Source organism: Spinacia oleracea, chromosome 3 (genome assembly GCF_020520425.1).
Source record: "Spinacia oleracea cultivar Varoflay chromosome 3, BTI_SOV_V1, whole genome shotgun sequence".
NCBI lineage: Eukaryota > Viridiplantae > Streptophyta > Magnoliopsida > Caryophyllales > Amaranthaceae > Spinacia > Spinacia oleracea.
In genome coordinates this window covers 65632820-65648735 of record NC_079489.1, presented here as the reverse complement: position 1 = coordinate 65648735, position 15916 = coordinate 65632820, and the positions used below count along the sequence as shown (strand labels likewise).

The following is a 15916-nucleotide window of genomic DNA, read 5'->3' as shown; positions in this document are numbered from 1 at the left end:
CAAAGCAACCTTTCTCTAAAGTTGGAGAAAGAGCAACTGAACTATGGGGTTTAATCCATACAGATTTATGTGGACCAATGAGTACAAATGCTAGGGGTGGTTTCAGCTACTTTATCACTTTCACTGATGACTTCAGTAGATATGGTTATGTCTACCTAATGAAGCATAAGTCTGAATCCTTTGACAAATTCAAGGAATTTCAGAGTGAAGTAGAGAATCAATTAGGCAAGAAGATTAAAGCACTGCGGTCTGATAGAGGCGGTGAATATCTGAGCTATGAATTTGATGACCATATGAAAAAAGAATGTGGAATTCTATCAGAATTGACTCCTCCTGGAACACCACAATGGAACGGTGTGTCGGAACGGAGGAACAGAACCTTGCTAGACATGGTTAGGTCAATCATGGGTCAGGCCGAACTTCCAATAGAATTTTGGGGACATGCACTAAATACAGCTGCACTCACTATAAATAGAGCTCCGTCTAAAGCTGTTGAAAAGACTCCATATGAGTTATGGTTTGGAAAGCCTCCAAATGTGTCTTTTCTTAAGATTTGGGGATGTGAAGTATACGTCAAGCAATTAATTTCAGACAAACTTCATCCAAAATCTGACAAATGTATCCTTGTGGGCTATCCAAAGGAAACAAAGGGGTATTACTTCTACAATACATCTGAGAACAAAGTGTTTGTTGCTCGAGATGGTATCTTTTTGGAAAAGAATCACATTTCCAAAATGACAAGTGGGAGAAAAGTAGACCTCGAAGAAATTCGAGTCGAACAACAAACTCTAGAGAATGCTCAAGATGACATTCAGGATGAAACTCAGAGATCTTTAGAAGTATCTGGTGAGAATCATGGTCAATCTAGAGATGTAACCCCGCGTAGATCGCAGAGATATAGATCTCAACCGGAAAGGTACTTAGGTATTTTGACGAACGAGAGCTATGATGTTCTATTACTTGAAATGATGAACCTGCGACTTACAAACAAGCTATGACGAGCCCTAGCTCCAAACAATGGCAAGAAGCCATGCAATCTGAATTAGACTCCATGTCAGAAAACCAAGTATGGGATTTGGTCGATTTTCCAGATGGCTACCAAGCCATTGGAAGCAAATGGGTTTTCAAACTGAAAAAGGACAAGGATGGGAAACTTGAAGTTTTCAAAGCTAGATTGGTTGCAAAAGGTTACAGGCAATTCCACGGCGTGGATTACGATGAAACCTTTTCACCAGTTGCAATGCTAAAGTCTATTCGGATAATGTTAGCAATCGCTGCATATTACGATTACGAAATATGGCAGATGGATGTCAAAACCGCTTTCTTAAACCGCGTTTTAACAGAAACTGTGTTTATGACACAGCCTGAAGGTTTTGAGGATCCAAAGAATGCTAAAAAGGTATGCAAGCTAAAGAAATCAATCTACGGATTGAAGCAGGCATCCAGGAGCTGGAATATACGTTTTGATGAAGCAGTCAGTGACTTTGGTTTCATCAAGAACGCAGACGAATCTTGCGTATACAAGAAGGTCAGTGGGAGAAAAATTGCTTTCCTAGTATTATATGTCGATGACATATTACTTATCGGAAATGACATTCCTATGTTGAACTCTGTCAAGATTTGGCTTGGGAAATGTTTTTCGGTGAAGGATCTAGGAGAAGCACAGTACATATTGGGCATCAAGATTTACAGAGATAGATCTAAAAAGATGATTGGACTTAGTCAAAGCACTTATATCAATAAGGTGCTTGATAGGTTCAAGATGGCAGACTCCAAGCGAGGCTACCTACCCATGTCTCATGGAATAACTCTAAGCAAGACTCAGTGCCCAAAAACACTTGATGAGCGTAGACGAATGAATGGGATTCCATATGCATCATTGATTGGTTCAATAATGTATGCTATGATATGTACACGCCCGGATGTTGCTTACGCACTCAGTGCTACGAGCAGATACCAGTCAGACCCAGGAGAGGCGCATTGGACTGCTGCCAAGAATATTCTGAAGTACCTGAAAAGGCACAAAGATGACTTCCTGGTCTATGGTGGAGATGATGAATTAATTGTTAAAGGCTATACGGATGCAAGTTTCCAAACCGACAAAGATGATTTCAGATCACAGTCTGGGTTTGTCTTCTGCCTCAACGGAGGTGCAGTAAGATGGAAAAGTGCTAAGCAAAGCACCATTGCGGATTCTACAACTGAAGCGGAGTACATTACTGCACATGAAGCAGCTAAGGAAGCTATATGGCTAAGGAAGTTCATAGGTGAACTTGGTGTAGTCCCCTCCATTAAAGGACCAATAGCCCAGTATTGTGATAATAACAGAGCTATTGCACAGGCAAAGGAGCCTAGACACCACCAAAGAGTCAAGCATGTACTTCGTAGATTTCACCTTCTACGAGAGTTCGTTGAAAGAAAAGAAGTCGAGATAAGCAAGATTGGAACTGATGAAAACATATCAGATCCATTGACTAAACCTCTGCCGCAGGCGAAGCACAACTCGCACACTGCATCTATGGGAATCAAGCATATTGGAGAATGGCTTTGATGTCCTTATTTAATGTTTTAAAGTTTTAGAGTTTAATTCTTTGTAAAACATTATTGGTTAATCATTCACAATAAATTAATAGAATTCATTTTTCCATTTAATTTGTGGTTTATTAAATGATGAGTCCCTTCAATTTGACGATATATTCAAGATAGACTGTCAGGACCAGTCCTGTGACTAAGAAATGTCTATCCAGTGAACTTGAATGTCAAAAGTTGAAAATGGTCCCTGGTCGGAGTTTTCTATAAAATTGGACGCATAGAAAACATTAGACGACTAGAATGCAAGATGACTAGTAGTTCTGTTTCTTGAACTATGTGGACATGGCAATGTCATAATCATTTGCATAGATACTTACTTTGGGAAGACTAGTATCGGACAGACCTATGAAACTTTACTGTAAGAGATGAAAATCTATCATAAGTAAATTTCATTAAAATTATTAGACACTAAATCCTCAATACCTGAGTGATTTGAGATTACTTGTTTGAGAACTGGTTGCTTTGACGTTGACCAACCGTCGCACCGTAAAATGAGGCTATAAAGGCAACGCTCAGGTAATCACCTATCAAATGAAGTCTAATCACAAGATCACAAGATTAGGATTGTCCTCCCATAAATCGGGATGAGATGCTTAAAAGTTGTACAAGGCCACTCGGAGAGCTAGAAACTGTGAAATGCATGGCCGTGCTCGGATGAATCATATGCTATGATTATCTGTTTATTTGATCAATTGAACTCTGAAACCGAGAAACACCTCTGGACATAATAAGGATGACAACTCTTACCTTATGTTCAAGAGCAAGCATCGAGCGACAAAGGAATTAGGTAATGCACACTTGTCCCTTAGGACAAGTGGGAGACTGAAGGAAAAAATGCCCTTGGTCCAAGTATGCATATAATATTAAGTCTAATAAATGAGGTTCAGTATTAATTAACAAGTTAATAAATCAGTGAGATCAAGTGAGCTGAATGCCTAGGTAGAGGCCGCTTCAGTTCAAGTGGAATTAATAATATTAATCCACAGCTTACTCTTGACTGAACCCGTAGGGTCACACAAATAGTACGTAAACAGATCAAGTATTTAATGGCATTAAATACTCCATCTATGGATATTCGGAATCGACGGATCTTGGTTTCAGTGGGAGCTGAGATCGTCACAAGCAAGAAATGAATACTCCGGAAACGATGATATTGCCGGAAACGGAAATATGGATCGTATCGGAAATATAAATATTATCCAAGTCGTAGATGTTGCCGGAAACGGAAACATGGTACGTGTCGGAAAATATTATCGGAAATGGAAATATTACCGGAATCGGAAATATTGCCGGAAACGGAAATATTGTCAGAATCGGAAATATTATCGGAATCGGAAAATAATTCCAGAAACGGAAATATTAAATATTTGTTCGAAACGGAAATTAATTCCGGAATCGGAAATATTAAATATTGTTCGTATCGGAAATAAATTCCGGAATCGGGAATTTAATCGGAAGCGTATCATACGAATTAGCATCGGACGAGGCCTTCCAGACGAAGGCCCAACACGAAGTCGGGCCATCGCCCAGCAAACCAGCGCGCCACAACGCACCAGCCAAGGCTACGCCAGGCCCACCGCAAGGCAGGCCCAGCGCATGCCAAGGCTGCGGCAGCGTGTGGGCCTCGTGGCAATGGGCTGCGAGTGTTCGCGGGCTGCGCGCGCGCGCATGGCGCCCCTCGTGGGCTGCTGTGCGTGCGTGTGTGTGTTTGTGTTCATATACGAATCCTAAAGCTATCAGGATTCGATATATAATTAAATTCCTAATCCTAAAAGGATAAATTAATTAAATAAGAGTTCTACTAGGATTCTAGTTTAATTAATTCGTATCCTAGTAGGATTCCAGTTCCTTTTCCATACCTCTATAAATAGGTGCCTAGGGTCATCATTTATAGACACAATTGAAGTATTCTAAAGATAAGATTTTGAAGAAAAAAATCAGCCATACACTTGCACCTAATAGCCGAAATTCCTAAGCTACCTTAAGGGCGATTCTAGTTGGTCAAGCTTAAGGCGGATCCGGACGTGCTGTGGACTATCTACGGAGGGACGACACTTGGAGTCCTAAGACTTGTTCTTGTTCGGTTCGGGCGCAGCTAGGGAGGGCACGCAACAAAGTGTATGCATCTAAACTATGCTAAATGATTATGTGTAAATAATATGCTTTCCTGGCTTTATGGTTTTTCCGCATGATTTATGTTTTGTCATATGAATCATAACCTAACAAGTGGTGGTGTTGTGAGGAGAAGGGAGGAAGGGGGGAAGTAATTACCCCCCAAATGAGGGTAATAATCACCCTAGTGGGATGGTGGGTAACTATTCCCCCATGATGAGGGTATTTGTTCCCCCTTCCCTTTTATTTTCTTCTTGCCAACACTAGCTTGTTCCCTTTGCCACCACTTCATCCCCTCATCATCATCATCACCTTCAATTACCTTAGTTTGACTTTTATTACCCCTTTAATACATTACCCTCAATCCAAGCATGCTCTTAAGGTGATTGATGATGATGGGGACGCGTCGGGGGAAGGAGACAAGAAAATCACGGGGGTCTGGGAGTTTTGAGGGGGTTTCCTCCTTTTCTTTCTTTATCTCTTTATCTCTTTTTCTCTTTTCCCTTTTATTTTTCCTTCTTTTTTCTTTTTCATTTCTTTTCTTCCTTTTTCATTTTCTTTTTTCTTTTACTTAATTTCAGATTTTGCTTTTCACTATTATTTCATTTTTTTTCTCTTTTATTTGATTTTAGGCCTTGAGTATAAATACTTATTTTGGGTCATGAACTTTATTACCATGTACATATTTTGCCTTAGTATCTAATTTTTAGGGTTTTAGTTAGTTTTTGGAGAGAGAAAGTGAGAGAAACAATGGGTTGAAGATGGATTTTGATGATTCAAAGATGGGAATTAATGATTTGGAGATCTCCATCAATTAATCAATGAGAATTACTTACTTTTCTCTCTTCATTTATTGTCTTATTTATTGTTTTATATGTTTCTTGATTAGATTAGTTTCATGTTTAGTTTTATAATTAACTCTTTAAATTAGTTGTTGTTTTGCTTAGTTTCATGTTATTAGTTATTAAAGTCTTTAAATTTATTGTTTTTATGTTGATTGAGTAGTGTATTGGTTAGGGTTTTCGTGAAAAACCTAACAAAGATTGATTTGGGTAAATGAGTTTGAATTTGGTGATGTTGCATGATTAAATTATTGTTTGTTTGATTAGCATAAATTAGCGCACCTTAGTCCTTGTGGATTTCGACCCTTGCTTACCGCTTTACTTGTGTTTTGTGGTTAGTTTAGGTAATTTGTTTGATTAGGAGAGACTAGTAACGACCTAGTTTTACCTCGATCAGTTTCCACTAAACATGCTCGTTTTCACAAGTTAACATATAAAATGAAGCCACTCATGCTGGTCATGTCTAAGTCAATGGCTAGAAAAGCTCAGTCAATGCCGGAAACTTTCCTTTGATTGCCTTTCGCAAAAAAAAAAAAAAAATTAAGGTGTCTTTTTACAAAAAAATTATATAAGGTTCTTTCTCATAAAATTTTGGGTATAAAAGGTCCTTTTTGGCAAATTTGCCTTGATTTTCTGATTTTCATAAGCATATTCACTTTTATCAAAATCATATGCAATGGTTGTTAACTTATCCGTGTATCTCCATCTCCATGTCTAATTCATCAAGTAAATGCAACAAATAATCAAGTTATCAACCCTTGTATCGCCAATCAATCAATCAAGCTCTAGAAATCAATTTTTCTATTCCGACCATTTTAAAAAATCGCTCTTTCTCTGTCTACAGTTCTAGCAAAATTGGAAAAAAAATATCACGAAATCGACAGTCCAATTTATTGCTTTGGTTAGTAGATTGATGTACATAATTCTTGATTATGTTTGTTCAAATTAATTTCAATTAATACACATTCAACTTGAATTTTGAGTGTTCTAAATTTAGAAGCGGTTATAAGCGTCGACCAGATTGATTAGAAAACATCAAATCATATTTATGACTATCACTGGATTAAGCTGATTAATGAAGTTTACTGTAAAAATGAGTTTGTATTATTGTAATTAGTTTAGAGTAACGGCAAATGAATCGATCAAATGATTTTGTGTTTTTTCTAGTTTTGGATGAGGCATATGGCTTCCTTTTGAATGATTAATTCAAGCAGATGCACAAACACTGGCAATGGAAGAATGAAAGCCAAGGACTAAAAGTGAAAGATGAATACGAGTAATTAAGTGACCAAAGAGGGATGAGAAACATACAACTTTATTTTTAGTCCAATAATCTATATTGCTTTTGTTAGTGGTAAATATCGATACAAGAGATTTACTTAATTAGTACTCTGTAGTAAATATTGGTACACGACCTTCATTATAGAATTTTTTCTTTTCCTTGTTATACAACATTAGTGTGATGCTCCATCTTTTATTATAATTTTTTTTTAGATTTGTTATTTTGTTTTAAAAGAAATACAGATTTTATTAATTTTGATTTATAATGTACAAATTAAATTTGTTATGTTTGGATGTTTAGCATTCCATTTCAAAAGTAACCAAACAAAATGAATGGGATATGTAATCCATTTCAAGATTAAACCAAACAATGTCAGACTGGTATAAGAATTCTTTTGAAAAGGAAAGATACACAAAAGTTAGGATAGTCTTCTCTCAAGACTATATCCTAACTTATCTAAGGAAATAATAAGAAAATGTGTTATCTATAAAAGGATCAACGTCTAAGTGGCTTGTAATTTGATGACCAAGGGATGTTACGTAATCAGCAACTCGGTTAGCTTCTCGGTATACATGTCTTGAATTATGGCTGTCGAAATTAGAGAGCAGTTGTTGAATGTCGTCCATAAGCAATTGAATTTTCCATGGACAATGAGCTCATCGTTGCAAAATCTGAATTATAAGCAAATTATCTCCCTCAATGAAAATATGGCGTATATTCTTTTTCATTGCCAATAATAAGCCATTGCAGAGTGCAATAGCTTCAGCAAGAAACCGGGGGGGGGGGGGGGTATAGCCCCCAGATTGAAAGAGCGACTAGCAATATTGTTTCCCAGATGATCCATAATTACGACACCTGTTGCATCTGAGTTATGGCGAACAGAGCCATCAACATTGAGTTTGAGGGTTCCAGGGGCAGGTGGTGTCTAAGAAACTTGTATAGAACGATAAAAAAATTTAGGAGCTTCGTTTAATAAACGTGATTCCAAAGAGTCGAAACAAGTGCGAGTGTTCAATTCATTAAAAATTTTAAAAGCTCTAGTATAGATACCAATAGCAGAGAATGAAGCCTGTTTGAAAATAACTGCATTTCTTATTTTCCAGATGCTCCATAAGGAAGTTTTTATTTTCTTAATTGGGAGTCGGACATTATATCGAATATTTCGAAACAAAGAAAATATAGAATCTTGTTTAAAGTTAGTACCTAACCAACGGGTAGTTGTAGAAGAATCCCAAAATTCTTTAGTAGAAGGGCAATGTAGAAAGAGGTGATCTTGGGTTTCATTGTAAGAGGTACAGAAAGGGCACCGAATAGGAATGTCAATATTTCGATACACTAGGTTATCTCTAGTGGGTAGTCCATTGTGTAAAAGTTGCCATAAAAAGATTTTTAACTTAGGGGAGATATCAAGTTTCCAAATCCAATGGTATTCCCATTTAGCATGAGAGATAACATAATGGGCTAACCATGTGGCAGATTTAACTGTAAAGTTTTCGTTACTAGAAAACCCCCAACATGGTTGATCTATTAAATTCGTGAACGGTAAGGGAATACCTTTAATAACTTAGACTACTGAAAGAGGAACCACTGAAGCTAGAGCTTGTTCATCCCATGTTCGAGAAGGAGTAATAAAGTGATCTACTGTAATATTCAAATTTTCCATAACAGAAGTATCTAAATTTAACAGCGAAATTAAATTAGTGGAATAACACCAATTATCCAACCAAAACCGATCGTTAGATCCCGAACCAATTTTCCATCTTATACCTTGAAGTAGAAGAGGTCGAATTTGCAGTATATTCAAGAATCTTTTGTTTGAGGTTTACAATTAAAAAAAGATTTTCTTTGTAGATATTTAGCTTGGATGATTTTGACCCATAGATTATCTTTGTCAGAAATTATTTTTCCATCCTAATTTTGCCAGAAAAGCCGAATTTACCATCGGTTTTGCGTAGTCCTAAACCACCTTGATTCTTGGGACGACAAATTTTGTCCCAAGAAATCATGGGTATACTAGTTATGTCAGTAGATTGTTTCCCGAAGAAATTTCGATTGATTTGATCTAAGGAATTAGAAATTATATTCGGAAGGCGCGATGTTGTCGTCGCATAAGAAGGCAAGGCCTCCAAATTACTTTGTATTAAAACTATTTTTCCGGCTTTGAAAACCATATTTGAAGACCAACTATTCATTTTTTTGTTCTGCATTTGTTACTAAATGTTGAAAATTATGTCTAGTGAAGGTCTTTGAGTTGAATAGAACTCCTAAATAACGGACAAGGAAGGATTTTGGAGTCATACGGAAAAAGCTAGCTAATTGATTTTTTCTGTTGCTATGCACACATTTTGAAAAGACCAGCGAGGACTTATGAAAATTTATCATTTGTCCCGACATAGTGGAGAAATCTTTTAAAATATCCTAAGTGTTACACAAGTCGTCGATTTGGCGTTACAAAATAATGAATCCATACCCCAATGGTATGAGGTTCCATACTAATCTATTCCAGTGTAATGAACCAAACGACCCCCGAGAGAAGGGTATCAGGTATGTTCATAACATAACATAATGTTCATAGCAAATTAGCAAGTATTATAGAAAATTAGAAGCAGCATCAAAATACAGTTTCAGAAACGCAAAACTGGTCACAAGAGATTCAGGGATACAATATGCTATTAAACCATCAACCACACCTGATGTACAGCAAGATAAACAGGATTATGGAAAGAAAAAACGGCTAAAAAAACTAAAATATACCACAAAGAGTTGAAGATACAGCTTTAAGACCAAACCCTTTCCAGAAAAAACAACCACACTCCACTCTGCCAGATTTAGAACAGATGTTTCCCTCAGCATCCAGAAAAGTGAATCATTATAATGGAAATAGATTAAACCAAACAAGGATAACTAACTAGAGTTCTCAGCAAGGCGGTATAATGTGATTTCCTGTTGCTTGAAATACCGACGATCCTCTTCATCAACAAGAACAAGGTTAAGGTAATATTTGACACTAAATTTGTTATTGATGTTACGATGTGTAGGCGTCAGCTCATATGGACTTAGGAACAGTCTTATAGGAATCGATTCACCTGTTGAGGGGACCACAACAGAGTAAGGAACCACATAAAATGTTATCAGGTACTAACAAATCCGTAAGATTTTTCAGAAACTACAAATACACTATGCACTTCAAAAACATTGAATAAAACAAATAAGCAAACAAAAAAGTAGCCAAAAAACAATAAAGACAACTAATTCATATTAGATTCTTGTGTACCTCTGACTGGTGCCCCATCCATCAACTCAAATTTGGCAAGTGTCTCAGTTTCAACATGAGTGTTTGCACCTGAACCAGTGGACTCGCGGCGCCTTATCTCAAGATCCATATTCTTTATCTTGATTCTTACAAGAAGAAAATAAATTTTTCCTATGATAACATCCTTCAAATGGTACCTATAAGCAGGAAAAGAAAAGTTATAAAACTCAAATTTATACTCATTGTTCAAATGTAGTAAGTAGCTAATGTATAGGAGAACCACAAAACGGTGTCCCTCTTTATGCTGCAGTCTCATGAACCAACTCGAATCAGTAACTCATCTTAGACACAGAGTCAAACAGCCCCAACCAGAAAAGAAAATAGGGAAACTGATTGAATCACAAAGCATACTAGATCAATCTACATCACCGATTCATGCGGTATAGGGATATAATCAAGAAAACCGTGATGTTATCCTATCCTAAAAACACCACCTGCAAAGCTGAACCAAGAGGTCAAAGAAGTGTCGACTTACTTGCTTTTATTATATTCAAACTCAATATGTAGGCAATCCTCGATTCCAACTTCCATCTACAAAAACAGTAATATTACTGTAAGACATTGTGCAAACGGAAAAAATATTATCAAAATTTGTACCGGAGAGAATAAAAGAAAACTAATGTACTTCATAAACTGCTAAGATATTAATACAAAAAGAGTAGCAAGCTATAGATGACAGATCCATATCAGAAGCAAGAGAATACAAAAAAGGTGAACTGTCTTTGTGACTAATCTGACTATCTGAGTAATCTCAACAGGACAGGTAAAATATCTGCAGATAGCAACATTATAATCGAACTGACCTTGATGCTATTATTAATTGACGGTAGTGGAGAATAGTTGCGAACCTGATCCATAAAAAACACAATCTATAACGCACAATAAATGGAATAAAACAGGAAGCTCAGTTCTGAAACTTTAAAGTGACAATATAGAGTGGCAACAAAAATATTCAAAAGTATTCCACAACCGGCAGAACAAGTCCATGATCCATATTCTAGAGTAAAACATGAACAAAGAGGAATAGAATGGCCATACATCTCAGGCATTGTAGAAAAATTATAGCAACAGAAAAACAACATGCTTGTGCAGAAAAAGCACCCACCTACCCTCAATTCCACAAAGCTTAGATACACAATTACATATTACATCTCTTTTTTAAACATACATATGGATAGATATTAAACTACATAATATATCTTAGAACACAGTAAATCTTGTCGATAAATCTAAATGCAAAGTTGTCAATTGTCAGCTAAATACAGTTACCACCAAAAATCCTCTCTACTGAAGTTCACAGATACTGATTTCCAATAGGGAACAAGGTTACTTCTCAACAAATGTGATGAAATGAAGAGTTTAAATGTTTACAAAGACAAGACTGAAATTGTATAATGACAACTTTCACACTTGTTATGTTGTCTTGCGATAATAGGGACACTTTCAAATAAATGTACCTTCTTATGCGTTAATATTTAAACTGAATTGACCCTGTCCAAACTTATACTTTCTCCGTTCCGGAAATATCGCACCATGGTTGGCTTTTACTCCTCTAACCATTACTTTGACTCTTAATATCTCAAATCGTGTGCAAGTAAAAATTATAAAAAAATTAATATTTAGAAAATATATATTGATACGAATCTAACATGACCCCACATGACTAAAATTTACTTACGTACGAATCACCAAAAATGGCCAAAGTCGTAGTGTGAATAGTGTAAAAAAAACAAATGGTGCGATATTTCCGGAACGGAGAAAGTATATAAATTTAAATAAACTTTGTAGCCCGTATCAAACTTATTGACCCTTATCAAAATTAATTTTCACTTACTCCATTCTTTTTTATTTGCACCATTTGGGGTTTCACGCTTACCAATGCATAACTCTGATTATCAATATCTTTAATTAGCCCTTAGTAAAAAATTATATGTCGAGACGACTTGACCATATTTCTCCTTATGCATAAATCACAAATTTTGGTCAAAGCCTCAAAGGAGAATACGTGAATATTGTAAAACTCCAAATGTTGCAAGTAGTTCGTATTCAAGAATGGAGGATGTATTTTTTTTAAGGTGAAAAGAACAAAGCATTGATAAACAGTGGTGTTTTGCAGCAAAAAACAGAAGAGAAATCCTCAAACAGAAGTTCTTCCCATAATATCACAGATAGCTAATGCAAAATAAGACATGTGAACAAAAGGATGCATAGTGAAGAAGGGGATAGGGAGGTTACCACAAAATCATGGTACTCTATTATACTTCCAGCATAACCACGGCTGATTGTTACTTTGAGAACATACCTGGAGGAAGCACATCATAGCATTTTATATTAGCTATCACTCAAAAGCTAAATATTTCCTATAAAAAATGGGCAATTTTTTTGAAACACATTCATCATACATATCAAAGTAACAACTGTCTCTCAGAAGGTTGTGACACATAAGATAGCGTCAAGCAGATATTAATTTGAAAATCATATTAACGTTTTCATTACAAAGAAAATCTGAAATTATTTTGTGCAAGAACAGTAGCAATATTTTGCAGAACACGGTACGAGTCAAGTCTCAAGTGTAAAAGCTGACTTTATCGTCAAATTTTTAGCGATAACAGCATGATATACATCACAGCGTGTAAATGATGCCAAACCAACCACTATACAACACTACAAGACAGACACTGGTTACTTATCCAAGTATGGAAGAGCAATTTTAAGAAGTGACTAGCCGTAAATTTAGGAAGCCTGTAAGAAGAAACAGAAGTACACAGCTTCTTGTCTAATTTCCAAGTCTTTCTTTCAAGAATTGCTGAACCAAGCATATTTTGTATTTTCTTTTGCTTCCATGGATCAATCATTATTCATTAGTCAATTTCTTGAGACTCAGAGGTCAGTAGGTCACACCAAGGTATGTAAAACAGTCTGCAGATAGGTGGCATTCTCCAGAACTCATAACCATGCTCCTTGTTTATTATCTCTGTCACCTCCATTAGCAAAAAGTTCTCTGTTTGTAAACGTTACAAGACAAAAGAGAGAGAGAGAGAGAGAGAGAGAGAGAGAGAGAGAGAGAGAATACTCCAAATATTAACATACCTCAGTCTCACATTCACTCCATTATATGCTTCATATGGCATTTCAACGGTGGAAAACTCGAAGGGATAACTTTTTCTTTCATATATTTCACCAGGGACATCTAATTCACGAACTGCAAACACAAATCATCAATTAGCCTGTATGCAAACTTTCATCACCAATTAGGTTCTGAGAGATAGAAGGATCCACAAATGAAATCTATGCAATAATTATCAACGTGTTAACAGTAATCCTTCCTTGATTTTGTAAATAGGATCCCACATGATTGTTAATTTCATATATTAAGGGCTTATGTATTTTGTCTGCATCTTCGGGTCATTGTGATAATTTATTATTACCTTTCTTTTATAGTAGGGTTGACAAACATCTAATTTTAATGCTTATAAACAGGTGCATGATATTTAATGCTTATAGATTTTGCAGAATGATTTACAGTCAATAAGTTCCAAAAGTAAGATAAAAATCTTTGGTGGGTCTGGATATATATGAAGTATATCTTATTTTCATAACCTTTAGGTATATAACACGTGTTATTGGCATGAGATCAGAAAATAAGAGAGTAATACTTATTAAAGCTTAAAGATCACCTGACAAATACATCGAAGTTGAACAAGAGTTGTGGGGAAATATAAAAAGTAAAATCAACATACAGATAATCACCCACCTAGAGAGGTAAAGTCATAGAAGTTCCCCCTGTCAAAATACATCTCTGCAAAAAAAAAAAAAAAAGAGGATAATAAACATGTTACAAGTGTTGCCAATGGTTATTTGTGAGTCTCAAAAGCATATTACAAGCAAATGTCAAACTATATAATTAGGTAAATCCAGCAGCATCAAGATGATTAGAATTACGAAAACCAATATCAATACGGAAACTCATGGAAAAGGTGCACTCAATATTAAGGTAAGTCTGCCAAAAAGCTCCACTATAATGCAAACATAAAGTAAAGTCTCTATGTGTGAATTTCACATGACGAATGCAGAACATAAACATTACTCTGTATGGAGGGAGACGAATGGAGTTAAATGTGAGAAACACCATTCAATATCAATTCATATCACGAAGAAAACTAGATCAAAAGCATACCTATTTGGCCAAGAAGCTCCACTTTAATGCCATTGTGCTCAATTTTCTTCCCTTGAACGGGCTCTACTGATATCTACAACGTCCAACCACAAATAAAAAAGGCTAGGATTAAAATTTTAAGACTACTCTGTCACAATCTTTTGACATACCCCAGTCACCACAACGTTGTACTGGGATTGGAAAAACTCACCTTGCCAACGATGTTCTCTTGACTTTGGAAGAGCGGAACCATGACAGTTTGACCATTTTCTTTCTTGATTGGAACCTATTTCAAGCAGATACATAAGCTATTGTATTTTAGCAATGGAATGCTGACACAGAATGCATCCGAAAAAATCAATCACTGCAATGACAAACTAAACATAATACCCTGGTTCAATTTCCCAAAACTAATAGGATGACTTAATGATCTCAGCCCTTTCAAAACACACATTTTCTTTCAATGACATTGGCACCATGACCGGTAATGGAAAAAGATCAATCATAACACAGGCTTCCTTCAATTAAAAACCAACATAAACCACTTCTTCCAGCAACAACTAAAAGCAACAGGAAAGTTACCTTCTTTCGATTCTTTTCATCTGCGAATGTAATCGAAATATGACAGGCAGGTTTGAATGCTCCGAGGATGTAATTCTAAAAAACAAAATTAATCCTTCTGCGTTAATTTGATTATCTTCAACCACTAATTTAGTTTACAGACCAATAATCAAGGTTCCCCGTGGCAAATACTGAAGTGGCGAAAAAAATCATATATTTAACACGACAACCAAAAAAAGTTGCAAAAAGAATACCATGCTTTTCAGAATATCCCCAATGCTAGCCCCAAATTCCTTAAATTCAAACCCTGCAAAAACTGACGATATACATCAAATTCAACCAATTAGCATGAAATTTCAGCTGCATGATCAAAATTAACAAATAATCGACAACAAATTGAAGAAAAAAATGCAAATTAAGCATAAACATATGGCATAAATTCAAAATTAAATGAGAAAATCAAAGAGATCATTGACGTTTACCTAACGATCGATAGTAAAACAGAAGTGGAAATTGGTATAAGGTTTTAGGGCGGAGAAACCCTAATTCGGAGAATTCGAAGAAATTAAGAGTGAGGAAGATGTGAAGGAACTCGGAGAGTGAATCAATGGGTTGACGACGCGAGATCCAGTGAGTCGGGGGAGAGAGGCAGAGAGCTCAGGAACAGGCCAACAACACAGAGTTGGCGAACAAGTAATGGTGTGGGGCCACATGCCCTTCCGAAGTCAGCATTAGTAATTTCCAAGGAGATTAATTACTTTGAGCGATTTTGAGGAATTTGTTTGTAACCATGTACATAGAGCGGGTAATACTTTAGCACATCTTGTTGCAAGATGGAACACTATTACTGAGGAATTTGTATGGTTTGATAATTTTCCCAAAGTTTAACGATTTTGGAGGAAATTGATTTATTATAATAAAATCCGCCTAACGTTTCCTTAAAAAAAAATTACTTAGAGCGATTTTCGTAGATAATGTTCAAAGTTGTAGAAATTCCTAATTTATTTTTGAATTAAAAAAATTAAGTGTCACGTAGATAATTAATTAAGTGCCACATA

The 15916-nt window shown here is 36.0% G+C and overlaps 1 protein-coding gene across 2 annotated transcripts; it reads right to left on the bottom strand.

Annotated features, from left to right (window-relative positions):
* Positions 1-9400: 9400 nt before the first annotated feature.
* Positions 9401-15653, bottom strand: LOC110783569 (vacuolar protein sorting-associated protein 26A). Of its 2 annotated transcripts, none has more exons than XM_021987921.2 (12): positions 15341-15653; positions 15113-15165; positions 14880-14954; positions 14509-14583; positions 14319-14391; positions 13896-13940; positions 13232-13343; positions 12377-12443; positions 10945-10989; positions 10617-10672; positions 10103-10278; positions 9401-9914 (listed from the first exon to the last, which is right to left on the bottom strand). In XM_021987921.2, exons 2-12 carry the CDS (start codon positions 15113-15115, stop codon positions 9733-9735), a joined length of 909 nt encoding a protein of 302 aa, XP_021843613.1. In that variant the 5' UTR covers positions 15116-15165; positions 15341-15653; the 3' UTR covers positions 9401-9732. The 2 variants fall into 2 exon arrangements, with proteins under 2 accessions (XP_021843613.1, XP_021843612.1); XM_021987920.2 differs by having other exon boundaries at positions 15113-15174; positions 15341-15652.
* Between the last annotated feature and the right edge of the window lie 263 nt (positions 15654-15916).